Source organism: Mytilus trossulus, unplaced genomic scaffold (genome assembly GCF_036588685.1).
Source record: "Mytilus trossulus isolate FHL-02 unplaced genomic scaffold, PNRI_Mtr1.1.1.hap1 h1tg000244l__unscaffolded, whole genome shotgun sequence".
Classification (NCBI taxonomy): Eukaryota; Metazoa; Mollusca; class Bivalvia; order Mytilida; family Mytilidae; genus Mytilus; species Mytilus trossulus.
The window spans coordinates 3,462,496-3,489,670 of NW_026963317.1; the positions used below are offsets into that span (position 1 = coordinate 3,462,496).

The following is a 27,175-nucleotide window of genomic DNA, read 5'->3' on the forward strand; positions in this document are numbered from 1 at the left end:
GCCAAATTAATTACTTTTTACCACCTATAAATTTTAGATAATTGTAGCAAGTGATGAAATATTCTTTGAAATATCATCGGTATACAAACAACCAGAGCTGTTTTTATGTGGTCACAATACAGAGTTATGTGACCTGTTTCAGACCTTTATGTTTTTATGAGTGCCCCCTGCATTGTATCAACTTCAACAACCTCACTTTATCTAATCCTTTTAATTGGTATGGAAACATAAATTTCAAAATGTAAGCAAGGTCTTGTCCAAAGCAATTTGTTAAGTCATAAATTATTTTTTAAGAATTTTTGGAAAACCCAACTTTGGTTTTTAGTGCTATCAGAGAACCAAGTGCTTTTACAGGATAAATCATTAGTTGACCGTAGACAAATTTAAACTTTTTGGTGTTTAGCTGAATTGTCTAGCAATGATCTTCTGATGTATTATATTGTAATGTAACACTTTGATTGAACTTGACTTGTTTTAAGAAATTTGCAAGCATATCAAAATGTATCTTTCAGGATGTCTGCTTGTCATGTTTTGGACTTTTTGTCCGATATTTGAAATTCTCTGGTTTCATCCATTTGGATGCCTTGAAAAATTTTGCCCATGAACCCCCATTTTTCTTTTTATAAATCTTTAACATGTATAATTATTAGCCATTTGTAAAAGTCTTATAATATCTTATTTATTTTTTAATAGTTTTTGAGAACTTTAACTGGTCAATGATAAAGCCATGTAAAATCAAGAGGAAAAATTTTCCTGCCAAAATTTCAATGGCTAATATCTCAAAAAACAAGCACATTGACCCCTATATTTTATTAGTTTTTTTTATTCCTCAATTAAAACCCTATCAATATATACTTGTGTCATGGAAATCTATTTATTTTGAAACTGAGCAGCGAACTCAATAGTCTAAATTGCAGCACATTTTATTTCAGTTTGTAGAAGTCAACACTTGATTCTGCAACTTTTGAAAATTAAGGGGTTGGCACCTTAAAATAAGGAGGTTTTAATTATATTTCAATTTTCTAATATACATTTATTTTTAACAATATCAAGTTGTTTCTATTCTAATACAATTACTATCAAGATAGGGATTTGGGAATATCTTGATAGTAATTGATTGATTGATTGTTGGTTGTTTAACATCCAGTAGTAAATATTTCATGCATGTTCAGGACAATATCTTGATAGTAAATTATGAGAACCTTGCAAAAAAGTATATAAGAAATTCTACAATTTTTTGTTGCATAATAAATTTTGGCTCGATGAAGAAAAAACAATCAGAGCTAATTTTAAGAAGAAATATGCAAATAATTTTCTTATTTCGTAACTATTTCAATTTTTGAAACAATATATCATATTTGATTTTATAACAGATGATAACTGGTTGGTCTTCACAGAAATTATTGGTCCAATGCCTCAAATGGACCTTGTATTCCTTTTTTTTAAAAAGAAAGAAATACACGTTTTGAGTGGTAATCTTAAATAAACTTTCTTTCCCATTACACATAACAAGAATATTGATATAAGACTTCCAGAGTTGAAGGTCAAATGGCCTTCCGTTTTTAGATCTTATTTAGCAATTTAAATTATATTTTATTAAAGGCTTGTAGAACTATATAGTTCACGTAAACTAGTATAATATGCCAAGCATTAGTGTGCACAGTTTATCATATTTCCATTAATTATAATTAAGTAATGCAAAAAAAAATTAAAAGAATTTTTTAAAGTACCTGTCCACCTAAGAATCATGCAGAGTGCTGTGTAAAAGTGATTTATCAAAATAATTGATTTTTGCTTAAACTTCAGTGATTAAATCATCATGTAAGCAGGAAACCTTGTGCAATTTTTTTTTTAGTTACATCCATGGTTTCCCTCTTAAAACTAAAGAATTAGATCCCCCCTCTGAGACTGATTCCTCTATCATTGTATTGAAATAAGTGACCCATTTAAACAAAATATCCCTGAACATTTTTCATACACAATGATGTCAAATGGAAGATTGAATAGTATAGTTTACAACTTCTAAATTTCACCAGATGCACATATGTCCTATTTAAAAATAAACTGGTCAAATGTTGTTATGAATTCAAAATTGGACTAACGAGTTCTGTGCCATAGGGCCAATAAATTGGCCTAAGCAATATCTGAAAAATGCCAGAGGGCCAATATTTTGGCCCTTAATTGGTAAAAATATTTATCATATTTTTGCAACAATTACGGCTTTATGTCTTTTAAAAATGTTGAAAATAAGTTGTTTGATAACTACGACAGTTAAATTTGAATAATTCAACGGTTTTATTATGTATACTGTAAACAATAGTTTGACGTTGACGTTTATTACGTCACTTTCACAACAACAACAGGTACCCGCGCTGGAGCAAACCAAACGTTAGAATACTATAGTCATATATGTATCAAATAGGGTTCATGTGTTGATATTGAACTATTTCAACAATTTTGTTTTGGAAAGACTATGGAGTAATAAGAAAGGTTATGCATGCAGGTCCAACTTTTTTTGTTTTTTTCTAAAATAATTTATTTTTAACAATAAAAGATTTTTTAAATAAAGACATCTGGTCATTCAACAATATGTTCAAAGGAAAGGCGTTTGATTTAACACAAGGAAACTCATTGAAAATATATAAAACAAATCTGTTATTCTTTTATTTTTCATATGCTAGCCGCGTGTGCTATGTTTGATTGTTTATCAATGCCACAATTCGGTAAACTCCGGCAAAACACTCGGAAAATTAATAAGCTTGAATTCATCAACCATTGACTGAAATATTAATTGTCGATAATACGTTATAGATTCGTAATAAATTTTAACAACGTGCATACATGCATTATTTCCGAATAAACATGTTTGCATACATAAGTTCAATATTTTTTATAACCCTATAGGGCAATAAACTCGTTCCATGCAAAATGCAATTTCAAGACTAAACATAAACTGTTGCGATTTATAGAACAAATGGTATTTATTATTTAACAATTGAAATGTGTATTGATAGTTAAAAAATATCTGACCGGCATTTACAAGTTCTTCTATTAAGCCTTTCTTTGCATTTGCAAAATTGCCATTTTTCCAAAATAGTATTGTGAGGAAAACTACGGGAAATTGCACGAATATGAACGTCGTCTTAGAATATATGATGTCAACGGGAGCGTTGCGAAATACGGAAATATGGCGAATATCGCAAATCCTTGGTTCCGCATTTTTCCGCCGGAAGAAATCGCTGAAGACCCCGAATTTATTGGTGAAAGTGGTGTAAAAAATATACCAGACAGAGGAGCTCCTGCAATAGCATATTTTATGCTCATGTTTACAGTCAATCTTATGAAGAAGATAGTCCAAGAAACAAACAGGTAAAAAAGCTCGCTATTTTGGCATTTCTGTCTTCATAAAACTGATGCAATATTATTGATAAAGTATATATCTGTTTTGTCATACTTTCACATGATGATAATTGAGTTGGTTCATAGCTTTACTTTTCCTACAAAATGTATCAGTATAATTTAACAAACAAATGTTTCGTCTGTATGCGAATGTCCTTTTTTAAAAATCTAATCTAATGATTATTTTTAACCTCCCCCGAACCATCCCCATTTAAAAAAAAAGAAATATAAGCTTGCACAATTTCCCGATGATTAGAATAACTACAAAAGAAGTGAAAAGCCTAGTAGAATTATCAAAGTGAATAGACCTACAACCAAAGGCATTATTAAAAATTTTGGGTGCGCGTATCATGAATATAAACTGTATATTGATTGTGTGTTCCTACGTTTTCTCGTTTTGCGAACGCAATTTGGGATCGTAGATGCGGAATTCTTATTTTGCCGCCGAAAATAATGTACTAGATAAAGACCTACAAGCATTTTTTTTTTTTTTTTGAATTAACGAAAATCATTTACTTCAATGCAAACACGTATTCATGTTTCATTTCATTTATCAGATAAGTGAGAAACCCCTTTTTATTTTGAAAACATGAAATATGTAATATTTATAGGTTTATAAATACCCACGGTACACGCCCCAAGTAGAACAAAAACACCCAAAAAGAATCTTCATAGATCCTCAAAAATATTGACGAAAATATTGCTTATTTCATAAACATGAAATTAACGGGCCGCACCGGACCGGAATATTAACAGACATTTAAAAATATGATGCAGCTAGAAAAAATATTAAAATTTGATTGATTTCTTATTCTATATTGATGTATTTACAGCTCGATAAATACAGTGCGGTATTACCAAACGAAAATTCAAATAATAAGCATGTGTATAGTAAATTTTGATATCCGTTTTTAATAAATTTACAGTTAAACTATTTTACATCCTTTAGCGTATATATTTTCTAATGTGATGACATTTATATTTCAGATATGCCCGATCATTTATCAAAACCAACATGCAAAGGATCAACAGATGTAGACATTCACGTGTTCACCAATGGATTAAGACTGGACCGCTCACAATTAATGAGTTCAAAGGGTTTCTTGCCGCTATTTACAATATGGGACTGAATAAGAGACCGACACTACAGTGCTACTGGAAGAAAGGAAAACAAGAATACAAGTGGTTTAGAAAGATGTTTCCAAGAAATAGGTTTCAATTAATTCTAAAATTTTTACATGTTGTTGATAATCGTAAAGTTTCAGGCAGAAATGATCCAACATATGACCCATCAGCCAAGTTTAAGCCGATTCTTGATTCATTGAACATGCGATCCAAATATCTTTATACACCTGAAAGAAAACCTATCGATTGATGAGTCTTTGGTTGGGACACGTGCGCGCTCTGTAATGACACAATATATACCAACAAAAAGTCACAAATTTGGCATTAAACTTTGGATGCTGGTAGAATCTATATCCGGTTATCTCGTACATAGTACTGTTTATAGAGGTCGTCGTTTCGATCCTGTGCCTGATGGGGAACTCCAAAGTAGTATGGTTGTTAAAAGTCTACTGAACGTTAGTTGTTTATTTGATAAAGGATACCACGTGTTTTGTGATAGTTTCTTTTCTAGTCTATCACTAGCATCAGAACTACTTTTAAATATGACATTTATGACTGGAACTTTAAGAAGTAACCGACCAATGCCACAAAGAATAAAAAACCCAGAATTACGTCCGGATGAATATGTATTTATGAGAAGACAAGAAACATTAGTATGTGCATACAGACAAAACAAACGGAAACCAGTTCGCCTAGTGTCTACATTTTGCAATGCACGAGTTTCACCTCGTGGCAAACCAACCGCCATAGAAAGTTACAGCAAAAATATGGGAGGAGTAGATCGAAATGACATGTTCACAGCATTCTACAACGATGAAAGGAAAACCGTCAAAATGTGGAAAAAAATTATGTTTAATCTTTTTCAAAGATTCATGATAAATGCGTACATTCTTTATAAAAAAAACTCAAACAACCCTCGTCCACTATCACGCCTCCAGTTCATTCACGAGGTAATTGAAAGTTTGTCAATGGAACACATGAGAGATAGATTTCCGGGTCAGTTAGAAAATCGAAAGAAAGAACTTCGAAGATTAGCCAACGGCAAAGTGAAAGATTGTGTTGTATGTTCATATCGAAGTAACGGAAGAAGGAAGCGATCAAGATTACAATGTGGTAGATGTCTCCGCGGTGTGCATAGTTTATGTTTCAACCGACATTTAGTTCTGTGCGACGAACAGTAACAAATTTGACATTTACAAATAATAAAGATTTTCACATGTTATAAATTTTAATTATTTTTTTAAAATAAGGATGTCTAAAATATACAAGTTTTATTAGTTGTAAAGAGACTGACAAAAAAGAAAAAAAAAGGCAGTTAACTTAAATAACACGTTGTCCAAAAGTAAGATCTCCCGCAGATGGGGAACTCTGGCTTTCCTAAAAAAAAATCAAAAAAAAGACCCGCCAACGTCACAAAATAGTTCATGGAACGTTTTTCAATTTTACGGTGAATTCATAACATTATGTTAATTTTAATACATCTATGACCCCTCCTCCCCCCAAAACTATAGTGAACCAGGTTACCAGCTGTTGCATGATGTTATTATATATATATAACACATATGAAAATTCAGGACACAATTAAGAAAAAGTACAAAACAAGCAATTAAAATTAAATTAAAGATAATAGTTCATAATTATCCAATGCTAGTAGAATTTTGCATTTCTTCGAATTGCAACTTTATTCTTTATACATTACTATGTGCATATCTTTTTCTTTTCTTGTATACAATGATTTGTATAGAATTATTATTAGCAATGCAATCATGCGAACATTACGGGGGAAAAAACCTTAGCATTGACACATAAATCAAAAGAAAAGGAGATGTGGCAAATACGTCACGGATGAATGAAAGGAGATGTGGTACATATAGTACGTCTTATTATATATGAATAAAAGGAGATGTGGTGCATACGTCTATGATAAATAAAAGGAGATGTGGTACATATAATACGTCTATGATAAATAAAAAGAGATGTGGTACATATGTCTATGATAAATAAAAGAAGATGTGGTACATACGTCTATGATAAATAAAAGGAGATGTGCCGGGTACATACGTCTATGATAAATAAAAGGAGATGTGGTACTAACGTCTATGATAAATGAAAGGAGATGTGGTACATACGTCTATGATAAATAAAAGGAAATGTTGTACTATACGTCTATGATAAATAAAAGAGATGTGGTACATGCGTCCATGATAGATAAAAGGAGATGTGGCGCATACGTCTATGATAAATAAAAAGAATGTGGTAAGTCAATATGAAGGACAATCAAAGGGTAAGAATCCATCCCCAATATTCATTTATGGAAACTTGAAACTCTCGATTTTTCTAACTTGCGTTGTTTTGAGGGCTGTTTTATTAATTTACTGCTGTTTTTTGCGATAGTTTTCGTTTTCTTTTATTTTTAGGGGTTGGCGAAAATCAACTTATTTCTTTATTGGTAATGTTTAATGTTTAATGTTTATTGCTCCTCCTCCTAAATTTATAGCCAACTATCCACAACCGCCGCAGCATGCAATGAACAAATAGTAGGCGTCCTATGCATGGCGAAAAGCGATAGGAACGTCAACGTTGAAAATCTGATATTATCGGTGACGTCGTCATATTATTACGTTTCTAACGTCTTGGCAAATTTAAAATTTGGTCTTGGCATTGAAAGGGTTAAGGGAGCTAACTCCAACTTATCCAAACAAACAAAATTATTTCAAGGTTGAGGTTATTTAAAAAATTAATTTAAGGTATAGTTAACTTCAATTTAAATAACAATATTTTTCAGAGTGGAAATATATGATTAAACATTAAATTCCTATAATTTATTAATTTTTATGAAAGTTTGTTTATTTTCTGCGGGACTTCCCTACTTTCACTTTTGCCTTGAAAATGGCGAGATTCACTTGTTGTCGAGTATCGAGTTGCGAGTTAAGAAAATCGAGTTGCAAGTTAAGAAAGTCGAGTTGCGAGTTAAAAAAGTCGAGTTGCGAGTTACGAAAGTCGAGTTGCGAGTTACGAAAGTCGAGTTGCGAGTTAAGAAAGTCGAGTGGCGAGTTACAAAAGTCGAGTTGCGAGTTACGAAAGTCGAGTTGCGAGTTAAGAAAGTCGAGTTGCGAGTTACAAAAGTCGAGTTGCGAGTTAAGAAAGTCGAGTTGCGAGTTACGAAAGTCGAGTTGCGAGTTAAAAAAGTCGAGTTACGAGTTACAAAAGTCGAGTTGCGAGTTACAAAAGTCGAGTTGCGAGTTAAGAAAGTCGAGTTGCGAGTTACAAAAGTCGAATTTCGTAAAAATGGGGAAACTAAAATATTTTAATTTTTTTTGGTGTAACTGTATAACATTTTGGAATGATGATTAGTTATAGAATTGTACATAGTCTTGTTGATTTTTTTTGTGGTTTACACTATATCTGTGTCTCTTGTTAAAATAAAATGGACTAGGTATTAACTACGTATAGTATTTTCTGAAGAAGCAGGCTACAAAGAAGCAGATAGCCTTTTGAAATACAGCAGATGGCTTGCAGTTTAATTATTTTTAAATTTCATACATAGCACCGTCGTATTAAACGTAAAGGGAGATAGCAACTAAACTATAGTTCATATATGTAAAACACCCCTTCTGCAGATTTCGTTTAAAGTGGGCTTTTTGGGGCAGCTCCATATCCGGACAATATTCGTAAGGGACAGCAAAATTTATTGTTTGTCAGTGACACTCAAAATTGAGGATGTTAAAATTATATATGTCTTATACATTGGCTAGAGATGATGGAGATATGATGGGCTAATGAGCGTGAGTAAAACCAGTTTAAACTCGCCGCATTTTTGTGTCTTACGTATGCCAGGAACCTTTAGCCTTTGTTGCTCTTGCATATGTTTTAATTTGTTAAAGATTCATGTAGATACATTTCTTTAGAGAAACAAGTTTTTAGTTTGAAATAAAAATCTAATTTACTACTCTTTGTATATATTCTTTTTGTCTATCAAAATTTTACCAAACTATAACAAAGGTTTTTGCTTAACTGACTTGATAACAAAGTCAAGCTTTACTTCCAAATTATGAATATTTCAGCTTTTTGAAAACAATAATGTATGTGTATGGATGAATTAAAGCATTCAATATTATTAGTGAACATGTTTTTGTTACACCTAAAGGTATTATATAGTAAACCATCTTTCATATTGTTTTTTGTTTTATTCTAAACCGATATTTCATATTAATTGATAATACAACTGAAAATATAAAGGGAATATATCAAGCTCTCCTAGCACAGCTATAAAGTTAGAAGACTATTTGTTTAACCTAATTTTAAATTTGATTCATCTAAAAAAAATCGTTCATATGTAAAGGTGCTGTAATAAATATTCACCTTCTTTCTGGCATGCTGAAGAGATAGTTTTGAACATTCCTGTAATTTCCCTGCCATTCATTAAAATAGGTTTTATTGTATGGTCGTATATTTATAGGTTTCATAACGAGTGAGAATTAGATATCGCTTGATATCAACTCGAGTTATTTAATTTCAATATAATAATAAACGAGCCTGTGGCGAGTTTTTTATTACTATTTAAATTAAATAAAGAGAGTTGATATCAAACGATATCTAATTCTCCCGAGTTGTGAAACCTATTTCTCTTATGGTAAACATGCTTTTTGTGCTTAATAAAAAAATCCGCGAAACGTCGACCCAGTCGCTTGAACATAACTGCATTGTGACGTCATATGTCCTGTTCGTCGTCAATCTTCAGCATAAGACTTTTTTAAACATTTTGTACGCTTCAGAATGTAATAATATTTGAATAAGAATATATAATAAGGTGAAAAGTGTGCGTATTTTCTATATTATTGAAGAAATCGCTTATCTCCGTTGCAATGGAGGAAATGTACATCATTGTGACCTTTAACTGTCAACAATCAACAATGACCTAAAGAATAGCCAATGAAAATTCCGCAATATCGTTTCAGGAGGTTTCGTTAGCCAATCAAATTAACGCATTTTTCGTATCACTTTTTCGTATCACACTCCGGACAGTGTGATACGAGAATTATCTATTCATGCGAGAAATAGATAACAGGCCCCAACCATAAGAGAAATATATTTATCATATATTTAGTACAAAATACAGCTATTTTGTATATCTAATAATGGTTCGTTTTTCCAGTCTGTATCACCTACCCTGTATCGCATACCCCGTATCGCATAGCTAAACCCGTATCGCATACCCCGTATCGCATACCTTTTTTTTTTTTTTTTTTTTTTACATGAAGTCAGTTTTTTTTGTTTTTTTTTTTGCTTTAGAAAAAATTTCTTCAAAATAGGTCATTTTTTTGAATGATGTCATTGTTTGGTTTGTAACTTCACGAATGTCAAGTTTTCATATTGTATGTGACGTCACGAACATCAAGTTTTTATATTTTTTGGCACACTAAATGCAACTATAAAAAATACAAAAATAAACAAAATATTTTTAAAATAACAGCACGCAAATAGTAAGGTAACCTAGGTGATTCGTATAAATAATTGAGAAGTTATTGTATGGCTTTGAAACAAGACAAAAACAGAACTGAAGGTAACCCAGTGCTATGGATCAGAAAAAAGTTCATATAATATAATTCTCTTCTGTTGAAATATATGATAAAGCGTATAATACATGGCAAAATCCGTATCACATGCAGTATCACCCTCGACCAATATCATCCCTCGGGCCTAAAGGCCCTTGGGCTGATATTGATGTCTCGGGATGATACGACATATGATACGGATTTTGCCATGTATTATTCTCTATATATATATATGTTATAGAGTAAAATTACTTGGATTGTAAGATGATGAAGTTCGCAATTTGAATTTTGCTTATACTGATTTTTTGTATGACTCTCCCTTTCCATGCTTAAAAAGTCCGGCAATATACATATTAAACCTAGATACTTATAATTGTTAACACATTCTACTATATCTTTTTCGCAATACAAATATTCTTTTAAATGTGTTCCAGGATTGTTAAACATATTTACTTTGGTTTAAAATAGATTGACCTCTAAACACCATTTTACAGTTCAGGACAAACTATCAACTATCAAGCTGAAGGACGCCTCCGGGTGCGAGAATTACTCGCTACATTGAAGACCTGTTGGTGACCTTCTGCTGTTGTTTTTTTATTTGGTCGGGTTGTTGTCTCTTTGACACATTCCCCATTTCCATTCTCAATTTTATCAAGTCGTTTTTGAAAGACTTGCCTCGGAACTAGACAAAAAATAATCCTCTGCATACACGAGGCAGTCAATTCTGCGGTCATTTATATCAACAGCATCTGGGGTTTCATTAAATGCATCCGGTAAACAGTAAAATCATAAAAATACTGAACTTTATAGAGGAAAATCAATTTGGAAAGTCCATAATCACATACATGGCAAAATCAAATAACAAAACGCATCAAAAAAGAATAGACAAAAACTGTCATATTCCTGACTTGGTACAGGCATTTTCAAATGTAGAAAATGGTGGATTAAACCTGGTTTTATAGCGCTAACCATCTCACTTTAATGACAGTCTCATCAATTTCCGTTATAATTCATTTATAAAAATCTTGAAAAGGTTGGGATTCAAAATATCCCCTTAGTTTACTCCAATTACGGAATAGAAATAAGAAGTAAGCACGTTTTCTATTTTAGCACATAATTCACTTTTATTGTACATATCTCTCACGGTTGCATGGAAATAAAAAAAAATTCAAATGTGAATCAAACCTGAAATTCGATGTAAACAATATTTGTGTAAATCGCAACTCGACTTTCTTAACTCGCAACTCGACTTTTGTAACTCGCAACTCGACTTTTGTAACTCGCAACTCGACTTTTGTAACTCGCAACTCGACTTTTGTAACTCGCAACTCGACTTTCGTAACTCGCAACTCGACTTTTGTAACTCACAACTCGACTTTCCTAACTCGCAACTCGACTTTTGTAACTCGCAACTCGACTTTCCTAACTCGCAACTCGACTTTCTTAACTCGCAACTCGACTTTCGTAACTCGCAACTCGACTTTTGTAACTCGCAACTCGACTTTTGTAACTCGCAACTCGACTTTTGTAACTCGCAACTCGACTTTCTTAACTCGCAACTCGACTTTCTAAACTCGCAACTCGACTTTTATAACTCGCAACTCGACTTTCTTAACTCGCAACTTGCAACTCGACGATAAGAAACCCTCGAAAATGGCAGACGACACACTCAGATGTGGAATTTCAGCTTTTCGAACTGATGAGTGTGGATGTTATTATTTATTTCCACATGAACATGATGCAATCAAAATAAAGTGTTGTTTTAAGGACGTGACTAGTCACCTAAAGAGTGTTGGGGTTGCAACAGGAGGCTCTTACCGGCATTTTAGTTTGGGTGAACCTATGAAAGAAGGTCAACTTATTTTGTATAGAGTCGGCCTATTTGATGATCGTTTGTACAGGGATGTTACAGTGTGTCCACATCATCGTTACAAACTGGGAATATACTTTAAACAAAATAAAACATGCAGCCACCCATCTCATTCTGGTAATGGTAAAGCATACAGAGGTATAACAGTTCAAGAAAGTCGGGATGTTTTGCAATCTTTTGGTGTCCTTCTTCCAGTAGGTACAGGTAAGTTAACTTAGATTTTAGATTTATTTAGTGTATTGCATTTCCCTTCTAACCTAGTAAAGAATAGTATATTGTTTAAATTTGGTACTTCCTTAAAATTCAATTTTCAGAGATAATAAATTAATAATAATATGGATATACAAGGTTATATTCCTCATTATTTTGCTTTGAAAATTGTGACTATGAACTGACCAGAATTAAGTGCTGCAGTACAGTAATTTCACATTCAACATAAAATGATCAAACTAAGGTTTATTTCCTGAAGTTTACATTTATTTTTACTTCACAGTACATGTATATATAACTGTATAAATAATTCATGAGAAGATATGATATGATTGCATGTGAGCATGATGACTATCTTCAAATTAAAGTGGTAGTAATCAATCATATGTCTCTGTGCAGCCTTTAACAAGGAGATCAACTCAAACCTTATAGTTAGGTATCATGGTATGAACATGATAAATGGTTGGACATGATTAATGATAAAAAAAAAAAAACAGATACTACAGTAACCTTTGAAAGAAAGCACATTGTTGGTACTCCAATATGACCATTTTTATGAACATGATGAAAGCACACTCTTGCTACTCAAATATGACCCTTTATGAAAGCACATTACTGGTACTTAGAATTGATTCATGTTACATTGAGGTTAAAATCAAACATAGTAGAATCAACAGAATTTTACAAAAGAACCTTTAGATTATATTAAACTTGTAAACTTGTTTGTAATTTGCATTATTTTGAAATATTATATTCCAGGATTATGCAGAAGTTGCAGCAAAAAAGTAGCTCCTTCAACAATTGAGGATACAAAAGGTAATTAATTATATTAAATTCACAGATATATTTGTAGATTTTGTTGAAAATCTTAAAGATTATAAAGATTTTGTTTCAAATTGGTAGCTGTGGCAGATCCATAATTATTTATAAGAGAACCTCTGACTTCCCAAAAGAGGAGGCCCACTTCATTGATGATTCAGTGATTTCCTATATAATTAACAAAAAATAATCCACAAAAGGGGGAGGTTGGAGATACACCTATTGTTATTATTTATTTAGACTCGGAATGATTCACATACATGCTTGAAACAGATATAGGAACTGCAGTCTGCACCAAAAAACTTTTTCAACTACTAGTCCTTAGACTAATCATAATATTCTGACATTTTTCTTATTAGGCCAAACAAAGTTTTGCAAAAACTTACTAGTCCGTATGAAATTTTACTAGTCTGTGGCATCGAACTAATGGCTAACAATGTAGACTGAGGAAGATGTGGTATGTGTGCCAATGAGGCAACATATTATTTGCAATTTGAATTTAGATGATAACCACACTGCTTAAAATTTTTGTACATAAGTCATGTTTTATTGGAATTTAATCTCATTTTCAAGGCATTTTTTACATGTTGAACCTTTCAGAGAGTTTTGAAAAATGTTAAAACAAGTATTTTAATACAGCCATTCAACCAATGGTATCAAGCAGATTTCTGAATAAAAATTGCACTACACATATATATATATATATATATGCAAATTAATTTTTAAAATGCATTTAAAAAAGACTAATAGCAACTGCTGAACAACATATGATGCCTAAATTATTTGATTAACAAAATGAATAGAGATGTTTTATATTGTTATTCATTTTGTATGTTGCTATTGTGTAATACCAATTTTGTATTTACTTTAACATTTACTTTGAGATAAAATATTTCTCATTTATTTTTATATGCATTCAGATTTGGACACAACAGAGGAAGAAAAGACAGAAACATCTAGCTGTTTAAGCATAATGAATATTGTAAGTAAAATATGTCTATGCTCCAACTTATACACTTCTTAAACTGTATAAAGGTAACTTTAAAAAAGATTTCAGAAAATTCTATGACAATTTTATTGCAAATCAGCAAAATTTGAAACACAGACAATATTTCTACCCGCATGTAAAATAACTCTTATCAAAAGCAAGTCCAGCATGAAATTATCATTTTATTATTATGAGAATATTAAATGAACACTTTATCATAGCATATCAATATCGGAAATCTGACTTTCATTGATTAAATATATTTTTATAATAACTAAAAGATAAAAAATTGTACAGTTTAGGTTTTTAAGATTGAATTGGTATTAACCCTGTCTGTTGTTCATAGTGCGTTTGCCCAGTGACTATAATATTGTAAATATAGTTTTCTTTGATTTGGCGATATATTCAATATACACATTCTTTGCATCATATCAGTAGTCAAACGAACATGGGGATCGAGATTTGTTCCATGTCTTAATTTGGAAAATAGTTGTTTTATTTCGTTGAACACATAAATTTGTGGATAAAGTCAACCACAAAAACCAAGATAGTTGGTTCCCCACGAGGAAAAGTACTTTCACAGTATATGTTAATATCCATTAAAGTCCAAAAGTGTAAAAAAAAATATTGAAAAACTTGTTCTAAATACTTTCACAAAAGGCATTAACCCTTGTCAGAAAGTAAGTAAATAATGGTATTGACTTCATTTTTTATTCTTAAATTTTTTCTCGTCCCAAACAACATCAACATATTATTAAGGATTATTTGTTAATTATAGCATTATTTTACAGGATGGTGAATCTTCTGCAAAGACAGATACACAACCCAGTTCAGCTGATACTGATTTCCTGACATTCAGTCAAGATGTAAGTACAAAAGTAAGGAGAGGAGATTGTTTGCAAATGAAACAACTATCCAGCCAAAATCCAATGAAAATGATGTCAGCAATTGTACAGCCTTCAACAATGAAAAAAAAACATACCATAAAAATAGCTATAAAGACCCTCATATGAAAAATAAGAAATTTCAATTAAGAAAGTGAGATTTATATCATAACAATTTAAGATGAAATGAATATAACAGGGATCAATGAACAATAACCATTATTTAAGACAGACATTAAAGAAGGTGACATATTTAATATATGTTAATCTAGGACAATGGTGTGACAGCCAAACATATAAAAAAAAAACTGTCAAAAATAAATGGTATGATCTATGCAATGCCCAAAAGTAAAAAACATTGAAACAATGGTTACAAATCGCCATACAAAACTACCTGCAATTACTGATTATGAAAGCTTGTTTTAAAAAAGCCCAAATCAAAAATGCATTTATAAAATTTGATAAAGTTGATAGAATTGACTTCCTATTAGATCCTGCCATGAAATACATATCTAAACGGCATATTTCAAACACAGTATAAAAATATGTTTAACAAACAATGGCAATTATTATCCCTAAATAAAAATCCATACTGATTTAACATAACTAATTTGAGGTCAAGATCAAGGTTATATATATTTGTCTCATCCTGAATATACAAGAGCTATTGTCCTCTAGATATTTAGCAAGCAAATATCAATTGATCTATGATGTTATGTATAACTGTTATTTTTTTTAACGGAACATTTTTTTATAGGATGATGACTCCATTGCAAAGACAGAAACACAGCCCAGTACAGCCGAAACTGACTCCATGACCTTCAGTCAAGATGTAAGTAATACATTTGATAAAATAAAAGAATTGTATTTGATTTTCATACCATTAAATAAAAGTCATTTGAAAATATATTAATATAAGAAGATGAAGATTCAAATTCATTTGAAGTGAATACATCAGAGTTCAAGGTCAGAGTTACTTGTTCAAAAAAACGTTTCAAGGTTACTTTTCAGATAGATTATATAACATATATAAAATTGTATGTTTTGTTGAATAAAATAAAAAAGCAATACGTATAAAGGTCAATCAAGGTCAAATTTCTAAAAAGAAACAGTCAATCAAGGTCAAATTTCTAAAAAGAAACAATAGTAGTTTTTATAATAAAATGCTTTCAGGATATTATTAAGACATTCCATATTGGACTGAAACCTAACATGGCATGTGTGTGATCAGGTTGAAAGAGGAAACTCCTTATTAATTTTGTGGTCATGTTAATTAAACATATTTACTATAAGCAGATTGTACATGTTAGCTTACTCATAAAAGTTAACTAAATGTTCTTTGTAACTTTTTTCTTCATATAGTTATCTCAAACTTCTAGCTGGAGTACAGATGAAAAGAAAGGGGACATTCTTCTAGATGATGTCAACACTGCCCTGTCGTTATTGTCTAATGGTAAGATGAGTCCATTGAAATATCAAGTCAGAACAGATATAGCCTCATTACATCCTTCATCAAAACGTATGCTTAAACGTAAAGCTACAACTGCCATTGAAGCATTGATGGATTGTTTAGCTCCAGGTCAAGCAAGTGAGCTAACGGAGTTGATAAAGATGGAGAAACAGCATTCACCAGTCCCTGATTTAACAAACACAATTGTAAAATTGTATGAGAATACCAATGATTGCCACATGAAAAAACAGATGTTGTCAATGTTGGCAAAAGATTACACCAAGAAACAACTACAGGAAATGATTCCAGGCTTGACTGTTTATGGTATAGACCAGGCACGTCTACATGCTTCAGTGCATGGAGAAGGTATTATATAAACCTATAGCTTATAAGTATATAAGACAAATTTCTTAGATATAAAAAGAGATTAGGAGTTTATGGCCAAATGGTCTAAGTAATAAAAATACTGTATCGCAATGCTTTTAAAACTGAGGTTGTCAGTTAAAATTCTGCACTTGGCAAAAGAATGAATCCATGGTTTATAGTAACTAGTAACGAGAAGAACTTCTTTTTATATTGATTTCATTAGTTATAAAGAGGCTGTATTTATGACAGCTGCTGTGATTTTGTTTAAATATTCACATACTATTTCTGTTTCAGGTTCACAAGTTCCAAAACAAATTAAGCAAAACCGTCAAAGACTACCACAGTGGAAGGTTGCTCATGCTTTGGATTTCTTCTTCAATCCTCTATTTCATCAGGTATATATAACATTTAATGCCATCTTGTGTAACATTTTTGTCCTGTCTAAGATTGATGGTCTTTAATATCGGACACAGTTGATACATTCATGTCACATAAAGTTATAAAGGGATATAACTGAAGATCGGTGAAAGTGAACCTACCAAAATTTGTACTGGATCTGAGTTTTGTGGTAATAAGTATTGTGTATAACATTCGGTTGAGGCAAACTGAAGCCAGAGAGCAGAAACTGACAATTCAGCAGTTTTTTTATTTGTAAAGGGGCATAACTATAGATCAGTGTAAGTTATGTATATTAACACCCAATGTTGTTAATGAAACTAGATACCATGCATTTCTCATACTTAACAATATGATCAAATAGCTGAAAGACTCCCTGTGAAATTATTGAAATAACAAACAGTGAAGATGTAATTATCTTTGGGTCATTTAGATACCACCAAGGAGGGTGGACTAAATTTGGCATGATATATCATAATGAAATTCTAGTATATTTTTAATTGTATTGATTGTTAGGTCAGCTCATATGGAACCAAAGAGATGAAACTGAATACTGGAGAAAAGATTTTAATACCAGAAGTGGTTCGAACTGTTTGCCATGCCAACTTGGTCCACATGTACCAAGCCTTTTGTAAAGAAGCAGATGTTGATCCACTATCTAGATCGTCTCTTTTTGAAATTTTGAGGGTTTGTCCAGCTTCCAAAAGAACAAGTTTGAGAGGCCTAGATAATATTGCCACTGATGGATCCACAGCTTTTGACACTTTAGATGAAGTTAAAAAGCAGCTTAAACTTTACTTAACTGAGTAAGTTCTTATTTCTATAGATGGAAAATAAAAGCTCAGGAATAGTCAAGTTTAATCGTTATTCTCTTTAAAAATGTCACTACTGTTGTATTTTGCCAAAGAGACAGCCAGGTAGCAATTTACAGTACTAAAAATTGAAAATCTGTATACAATTGATCTATAAATGATTAGCAACTACACATTGCATACAGCTAGCTGTACCTGTAATAAATTGCCAATTTGAATGCAATTATTGTGTATCAATGGTTATGGTTGGAAGACAGTTAGCGTAAAATTCTCTATCTCCTTGTCTGTAACTAAGGAAGCCGACATTTTGAATTGTTGAATGTATTGACATGTAAGTTCTACAATAATAAGCCATAAAACTTGCATGTTGCACCTAAAAATCCTCTTTTTATCAAATTGTATTACATTCTGAAGCAGCAGCCTGAAAACGCCCAGTGTTTATGTTTGTCCCCGGAAGCATACCTACATGTATGATGTCATCTATTGTTGGCACCAAAGAAGATAACATCTTTTTGTGGAATTTTCTTAAATGAAGATTTTACACTGAAATAATGATTGAAATTAATTATAAACTTGTTTAGCATTAGAAAAGAGACAACTGTATTGTATTTGAAGCTTTTCGGACATCCATTGGTACTTTTACTGTGGCGGCAAATACCGTTTACCTGTTTCCTCTACGTGTCGCCAGGTAAACTAAATTTGCGACAGTAAAACTGCTGATGGACGTTCATAAAGATTCAAATACAATACAGTTATCTCTTAATATGATTTAATCTGTCAATTTATGAGCTTGATTTAAGTGTTGCAAAATGAATTTTCTGGAAACCTTTATCAATTTACTCATGATAACCATATTGAAATTTTGCGTAAATTTTTTCTCAGGAACTACAATACAAGGATTTCTGAAATTTGGTTTCTATAAGTCAGCTTTATTGCATGATGCATTTTCAATTTCATCACTTAACAACTTCCAGATCACCGCACACTTACATATTTTAACACTATAAAAATTATCCACTTGAGCATGTTGAGGCAGGTGTATTGTCAGTGAGCAGTAATTCACAGTTTCACTTGTTTAATTTTGCACATGTTGTAGATTAAATGAAAATTCATAGAAGCTTTACCTTAGTTCACTTTAAAAACTTATTGCAGCTATTTTTGTTTGTTTGTATTTTAGCCCTGAAGTACACAATGATTTAGAGAAGACTGAGCAAGATCTCCATTTATTTAAACTATATATAAAAACTGACTTTAAACTGCATACATCATTAGCTGACCAGTGCCCTGACCACTGCATTATGTTCGCATTGTCTGATCCAAAAGATCAAACACTTCAAAATAAATGTACCCACAGTCATAACATGGTTTGTGATAGATGTGAGCTGTTCTCCAGGTCTATAATCAATCTCAAAAGAGTTACATCTGAAGAGAAAGGTAAGTTTTATCTTACTGTATTGCAGGTTTGCTTAATTTGTTTTGTACTGTATAATAATAAGGAGAAGTGGTATGATTGCAAATAAAATAATTATCCATAAAAGTTCAAATGAAATGGGTGTTAGCAATAAATGGGCAATAATACGGTCTTTAACAATGAGAAAAAAAAACCCACATCATATAATTGGCTATAAAAGGCCTCAACATAAAACATTTGAAACAATTAATGAACAAAAACTTAACTGATTTATAAAGGTTTCTTTATAGTTTATAAATATTAAACTTATTTTGGTGAATATTTTTAAGGTCATTGTTCACTATATATACATGTCTTATAATAATTAGAAAATAAATATTCTCTAACATTATTTCATTAAATGTACATGTCATAGTATTTTATTAATGTTCATTGAATTTTTCAAATTCAATACAAATAATAATCAATATCTAATCTATTGCTTTTATCATATGCAGATATTCCAGTGGAACTTAAGTCTGAACTTCTTCAGGATATTGAAGTAGGAGAAAGCAATATCTTGTCTTGGAAGCAGCACTTGGTTCGTTGTGCCAATCAAGATAGATGTAGACAAGCTCTTCTAGGCAGTTTGAAGAAAGAAGAAGTTTTTATTATAATGGACTGGGCGATGAAATTCCTGCCCTTGTCATTTAGGGAAAAACAGTCTGACTGGTATGCACAAAAAGGCATAAATTGGCATGTGTGTGTGTGCATTTTCAAAGATGATGAATCAAATTTGAAGGTACTAACATTGCTTTTCATAGATGATGTTATCAGTTACTTTATTACAAGGTACAATTAAAAAAAAAGTCTTGAAATCACCTGAATAAATAAAATTGAAAATGGAAATGGGGAATTTTTCAAAGAGACCACAACCTGACCATAAAACAGTCAACAGCAGAAAGTCACCAATAGGTATTCAATGCAGCAAGAAATTCCCGCATCTGGAGGCGTCCTTCAGCTTGCTACACAAATATATATATACTAGTTCAGTGATAATGAACGACATACTAAACTGCAAATTATACACAAGAAACTGAAAATTACACCTACAAGTATATGCATTATACTTCGTGAATGTGAATTATAAGAAGCTGGTATATCATTTTTTTTTATTTCTAGTCATTGCAACTACGTTTCTTGTTACAAGGTTACTTTTGAAACTGGAAAGCTGTACATTTCAGAGACTTTTCATCTATTCAAGACTATACAAGTTCGCCTAGAAAAATACAATTGGATCTCTATGTAGCTTAATTATTGTATGACCCTGTCAGTCAGGCACCTTAATGCTGACCATGACCTTTATTCATGATTCATTTTTAATGCAGATTCATAAAAAACTTTTCCTTATAGGGTTTAGTTTTTCATTATTATCAAAAGTATTGTTATATCAGAAATATTTGAGATATAGATATAATAGGTAAAGTTCTCATTATCAATAGATAGAAATTCTTTTTTAATGTTTACATCCTCATCAAATTATATATTTTGGTAAATATTACAGGCTTAAGACTTTTGTACATGAAGTTTTTGGCAAGACTATTGTGTGAGTCCAAAATTTGTGTAACTCTTATGAGAGATGGAGTAAAATTGTTTAATTTTCTTTTAATTTTACAGCATAGGACCTATACCCATATCTTTGACCAGGTGAAGCAAGATTGGTTTGCTGTTGTGTCTGTGTTGGAACACACATTAAGAACAGTGATGAAACAACTCCCCTGTATTACAACAGCTTACCTCAGAAGTGATAATGCAGGCTGTTATCATTGTGGAAACACATTGTTATCCCTTGATGGGATTTCAGAAAGAACTGGTATGATATGCATATATATTCTATTGAATGACAATATATTTTTGTATTTCTGTAGAATTTTAAGGAAATGTAGATCATTCTTCAAACTATTGTTCTTACTAATTACATATGTTGTCAAGTATACATTTGTATAGCAATGTTCAGAAAATTACTGCTTCTATTGAAATACAAAAAACATAATTTATTTGTGTATTAACTGGACTAAGTCTACACTTAAAAACAAGTTCTTCAGACTTATTATAAAAAAGAAGATGTGGTATGATTGCCAATGAGACAACTATCTACAAAAGACCAAATATTTGTATGACTTGATCAAGTTTATATACACCAATAAATTCATTTAAAAAAATCAAAGAATCCTATAATAATTATTGACAGAACAGTTGTTTTAAAAAAGGACATATTTGTTTTAGGAATCACCATAAAGAGATATGACTTTAGTGAGGCGCAGGATGGTAAATCCTATTGTGATGCCAAGATTGCCCATCTAAGATGTAAGATTCGTCAATATGTTTCTTCTGGGAATAATGTTAAAACAGCAGGCGATATGAAGAACGCCATAGATTCTTTGGGTGGTGTAATGGGCTGTCAATCTGCACACGTCCAGATAAATTCCCAAGTAGCTGGAGAAGCCAATAAGATCAAGAATACATGGAAAGGAATATCAAAGATCTCAAATATAGAGTTACGGTAAATAGAATGCACTTTATTTTGTTAATGTCTCTTTTTACTGACTACACCAAAATTTATACAAATTATATATCCAAATTTGGAATTAGCTTCATTAAATAAAATATTTCTTTCAATTATTAAATTCAAATGTATATATGCTCAGCTCTAAATCTAAAGATTGAATGCATCATGTTTGGGTACAGTTTGTAATAATTTGAGATAAAAAAATAATTCATTGACAGAATTTCATAGTGAAATATTTCCCTGAGGAGGGGATAAAATTTCAAACTTCCTTTAAAGATATAACTGAAATATTAATCATATTTATTTAAGGAATGACTGTTATGTTTTTTCTGTCACGTTACAATATTATGTCTATGATTTGATAAACAAAACAATGTCAGCCAATCAGAAGAAGTGTTACATCGAAAATTAAATTAAATTATTTTTAGATTAAAATTGAAAAAATGTGACTTTCATGTTTATTTTTTAGAAAATTTACATATAAAAAAAATTGTTTTTGTCAAAATTTATGCTTTCTTAGATATGAGCTAGAATTTACCCCTTCAAAATATTTGTCCAAATCCTATGAAAATTATCATTTTTTTTATTAGAATATTACATTAGTATACTTGAAAAACTTATTGATATTATATTCAATTATTTTAAGGAGGAAAGTCAACCTCAACAGGGACATAAAAAGAATGAACAAAATAATATAACATCATGTTTGCCACAGATGAATGGACAAGGATTTGCTGTTCAAAATCTGCTAAACAATTTTGATATATGATTAATTCTGGCTTTGCCATACTCATCGAATACTTGGCATTTCATGTTAACTAAAAACACAGATATATCTATTGTTTTCAAATAAACTTCATTGTTATATATTAGAAAAATATTATACTTTTTTTGAAATTAAATTAGTATGATTTGTAATCACAAGTTATTTTTAATTTTTCAGAGAAAAGCAGATCATTGCATTTAAAGCTTTTGGAGTTGGTTGTGGGAATGTGATGCCAGAAGAGCAATTGAAAAAGATCTGTCCTTCCCCACTGTCTGCAACAGAAATCGTTGTCATTTCTGACTTTGTTGTACCAAAAAAGGAAGCAGGCAGCATTACTTTCAAAGCCCATGATTTGGTTACTGATACTATTGCTGTGGAATTACCTGTTGACAGCAACCACAATGAGACCATGCAACCATTATCCAATAGTATATTCACATGTATAGAACCTTGTTGCTCAAGAGTGTTCCAGACTTACTCTGGTCTTGAGTCCCACATACTACTGGGAAACCACCAAATTAAGTTAAATAGAATTTCCACTTATGACAACATCAAAATAAAATGGAAAGAGTCCTGCTTGAACATTGCAGAACATGCTACAGTGTCCAGAGATTCAAAACTGACTCCAGGTTCACCATCTTCTGATATGGGTTGGGCAATAAAGAAGGATAGAAAAAATCAGAGATTCACAGAAAATGTTAAAACTTACCTAAGAGCGATTTTCAACGCTGGTGAACAAAGTGGTAGGAAATCCAATGCAGACGATGTCTCTAGAAACATGCGTGTTTGTAGAGATGAAAATGGAAACAAAATGTTTCAACCGGATGAATGCCTTCAACCAAGCCAAATTGCTTCTTTTTTCTCTCGTCTGTGTGTTATGACCAGAAATACAAGACCACAACAAACACTTGACGATGAAGATTTGGAGCCGGCCCTTAATTTGATTGACGCTATGGAGGCTATGGATGTTTTAAATTCATGATTTGCATAAATATGTACATTTATTTACAACTGATAATGTGTGATAGTTATTTACTAAACAACAAAAGGAAAGCACCATAGTTCTCAATCTAGTTCTGCTAAACAGATTTTTTTCTCTTAAGATATCACCTTTTCAAACAAAAAGTTTAACTTTTTTACTTAATTTTCTTCAAACTCATAAATAAATTTTTACAAGATATGCATAAGAAAAACAATATTCCTTATTGTTATGGCCATTTATCTCCTGAGGCTTATTTGATTAATGAAACTTGAGTTTTCACTCAGACCTCTAAAATTTAAATTGCAAAATTGACATGCTGTAAAAATTCTGGAAAACTGATATTTTGGTATCTTTTACTATACCCACAGGAAAATAACAGTTTATGTTAATGTGCGTTGAATATAGCTCATAGGTTTGTTCTGACATTTTCTGTGAATATTGTTTATTAATAATCTGAGTGCTTACCAAACATTTTGTGATTCAGTTAACAAAATGCTCGCTATTTTAACATTAAATAAGTTGAATTTAGTTAAAGCATGAATGGAAACATGTATTTCGAGGAATTTAATCATTTCCAAAGGGACATAACTCCAATACAGTTTGTACACATTATATCGACAAATTCAACCTTAAACTGTAATATGTGATCTTTAACTTGCATACAAAATGTTTATAAACAAAATTAAGACCTGGGAGTAAATGTCAGGAAAATAATATTTCGGTAAGATTTGGTATTCTAAAAATAAAATGTATCAACATCAGACTCAAACTTTATCTATAACTTGACACTGAACCTGATAACTAAAAATGAAATCATTAAGTGGAAGTTATTTGGAACAAAATTATGGAAAACTTCTATTTTTGAGAATTTTGCTTGTGTTCATTGCTCAAGATGGCCCACAATTTCTAATACATAGGCGGATCCAGGGGGGGGGGGCGGGCCCCCCTTTCAAGGGGAAAATTTGTTTGATTATATAGGGAATCATTGAAGCATGACTGGAGCGGGCCCCCTCTTGGGTCAGTCAGCGGGCCCCCCTTAGGTACCGATATATCCAAATACCCTATAGGTAAAAATCATCAAAATTTATTCCAACTACGCCATAAACCTATAAATAGCTCAAAATGATCTTTAAATTTGTAAAAAGAGACCATTTGATAGAATTCTGTCAATTTTAAATAGAAAAAACTCTTTTCAAGTCAAAAAAAAAAATTAAAAAAATGACCTAAAATGTGCATTTTGAAAAAATATAAAATTTTCCACGCTAATTTCTGGAGAAATTTATGTATGTGCACCTGGTGAATTTTTGTGGGGTAAATATATTGTTTCTAAGCTGTTTATACATAATAATAAACTTGTATTATCATTAAGGATAATATTGAAATTTTTGTAGTACATTTATGTATGTTTTTCAAATTTTCTAGGAAGTGGTTGCTAAGGAAAAACATGCTTGGTAACCAAGGTGTTAGAAATATTTGAATGTTACTGTTGATGCCAAATCTTAAAATCCACTTGCTCAAGTGTAGATATCCTTTACTACATGAATATTATAATTCCATTTCATACTTTTTTTTAGTGATGTATACATGAGTCAATTACTTTCAAATTCCTACTATTTTCAGCTGTAAAATATGTGTTGCTATGGAATTTGTTTAGCTCGACAACAAAGTATAAAATAAAGTATGCAGTGATCAAATACTCAAATGTTTGTTGTTTTGTATCATTTTAAACAAAAATTTCATTGATTTACGATTTGAGATAAATCACCCTCTGCATGATTATTAGGTGGACTGGTACAAGATATACAAAATTTCATAAGAAATTTGAGAGAAAATTAGTTTGAAAAATATTGTTAGAAGATGTACTAAGAGATTTAAAATGTATTGACTTTTATCCTCATATATATTTCTTTCCTATAAATAATCATCATTTTATCAAATACATATGTCTAAATCTCTATTTATTTCATTTTCCCAAAGATCTAATAAATATATAATTGATAACATTTATTTCATTATTTTTATCATATCAAGATAGAGTTTTATCTGATAATGATCTCCCCTTATCTGATAATCAGTTATCTCCTCCTGAGAAGCAAAATATTAAGTAGTAGGTAAAAATTAAAAAAAAATCATAACAAAGTATTTTCCCATCGGCAGGGTATGTTAAATTTCAGTTTACTAATTAATTAGCCATCGCTATAGATAAAACCTCTACGTTTTGTTGCCATGAAAACACTGTGTTGATAACTCACTCTCGCCTTATGACTCAACGTGAATCATTTAGAAATACAAGATCTGTGAGAACATTTACCAATTCCACAACAATAAAAACATAAGTATTTAATAAATCAGAGAGTTGTCAGAGAATCTGACATGGGCTTCACCATGGGTAATATTAACCATTTTCATTCTTGACAAGGATAACTATTCAATCTGGTTTTAGTCTTGGACAATCAGACATGCCAAAAAAATAGCAATACCTTCAGCCGAGTTATTATCTGTCAATTTGTGATCATGAATAATGATCTTTTACCTTAGAGTAAATAAACAAATTAATAATTCTACTGTGCCTAGCGGTAGCCAGATACAATCTCAGCATGAAGTAGGTACTGCTGGGTTTTTCTTTAATCCATTTATTAAACGAAATTAGCCTGCTTTTGCTTTTTTTCCGTTTAACGATATAAAGTTTTCTAATCATATTTTCCAATTTTTCTTCCAATTTGCATTTTTCTATCTTTTGCCTAGGCTATTGCTTTACCATCAGTAATCCCTGTATTTTCAATATTTAAAAAAATGTTTGTCTTATATAAATTATTGCTAGAATAATTTGAAATTCTTGTTTATTATTAACATTCATATTTTCCCTATACGTTTCTTAGAAAAAAATCCTGAGAAAACAAACTGAAATATTATCATCAATTGATTTGAAAGTTGCTTCTGTTGTACTTTTGAGTTCCATGTCTGTCTGTCTGTACTAAGCCAAGAGTGTAAAATATATTCATAATGTAGTATTGTAAAAAAGAGTAAAATTTATTGATAAAATAGAGCTGTGGAAAATATTGTGCTGTGAGTTCCATGTCTGTCTGTCTGTTCTAACCCAAAAGTGTAAAATATATTGATACTGCAGTGCTATGAGTTCCAATGTCTGTCCATCTGTTTGTACTGTATAAAAATATATTCATAGTGATGTAAAAATAGATTTGCTATAAGTTCCATGTCTGTATGTACTCACCTAACAGTGTAAAATATATTCATAAAAATATGCTATAAAAAGTTGTGCTATGAGTTCCAAGTCTGTCTGTCTGTACTCACCCCAGTATAGTGTTGAATCTTTGAGTAGTAGATCTGTGTTGTTGTCCAGGACTTTTATAACCGCTACTTGTAACAGATAATGTTGTTCTGTCCCTTTATAGTAATGCAGCATGTCTTTCCATTGAAGCAGTAGAGCTGACACTTCATCATCATTTGCTGTTTTCCCCTAGAAAAAATGAAATAATATATATAACATTAAACAAATAACTTCAGAACACTTCTTTGTCTTGGTTATTCAAATTAAAAGGAGGCTCACAATTTATTGTCATCATTACTACAGAC

The 27,175-nt window shown here is 31.3% G+C and overlaps 2 protein-coding genes and 1 pseudogene across 2 annotated transcripts in view; 2 read left to right on the top strand and 1 right to left on the bottom strand.

Annotated features, from left to right (window-relative positions):
* The window catches only part of LOC134701523 (tRNA (32-2'-O)-methyltransferase regulator THADA-like), a 259,205-nt gene that overhangs the window by 14,007 nt on the left and 218,023 nt on the right, over positions 1-27,175 (bottom strand). The window contains exon 36 of the mRNA XM_063562672.1: positions 26,894-27,059. Within this exon, the coding sequence (XP_063418742.1) occupies positions 26,894-27,059 (166 nt within the window). The remainder of the gene's footprint in view (positions 1-26,893; positions 27,060-27,175) is intronic.
* LOC134701433 (piggyBac transposable element-derived protein 4-like) lies at positions 4,252-5,780 on the top strand (annotated as a pseudogene).
* LOC134701418 (uncharacterized) lies at positions 11,835-24,372 on the top strand. The gene is made up of 13 exons (XM_063562566.1): positions 11,835-12,153; positions 12,919-12,975; positions 13,899-13,960; positions 14,758-14,832; positions 15,608-15,682; positions 16,213-16,666; positions 16,961-17,061; positions 17,579-17,868; positions 19,052-19,308; positions 19,783-20,066; positions 20,942-21,137; positions 21,551-21,827; positions 22,777-24,372. Exons 1-13 carry the CDS (start codon positions 11,922-11,924, stop codon positions 23,579-23,581), a joined length of 3,165 nt encoding a protein of 1,054 aa, XP_063418636.1. The 5' UTR covers positions 11,835-11,921; the 3' UTR covers positions 23,582-24,372.

What these genes read in the sequence shown, in the direction of transcription:
- LOC134701418 (XM_063562566.1), top strand. Translation starts at nt 11,922, where the DNA reads ATGAAAGAAGGTCAACTTATTTTGTATAGAGTCGGCCTATTTGATGAT. An exon ending in TGCTTCAGTGCATGGAGAAG is followed by an intron (nt 16,667 to 16,960) that starts GTATTATATAAA and finishes TTTCTGTTTCAG; the next exon opens with GTTCACAAGTTCCAAAACAA. An exon ending in ATCTCAAATATAGAGTTACG is followed by an intron (nt 21,828 to 22,776) that starts GTAAATAGAATG and finishes TTAATTTTTCAG; the next exon opens with AGAAAAGCAGATCATTGCAT.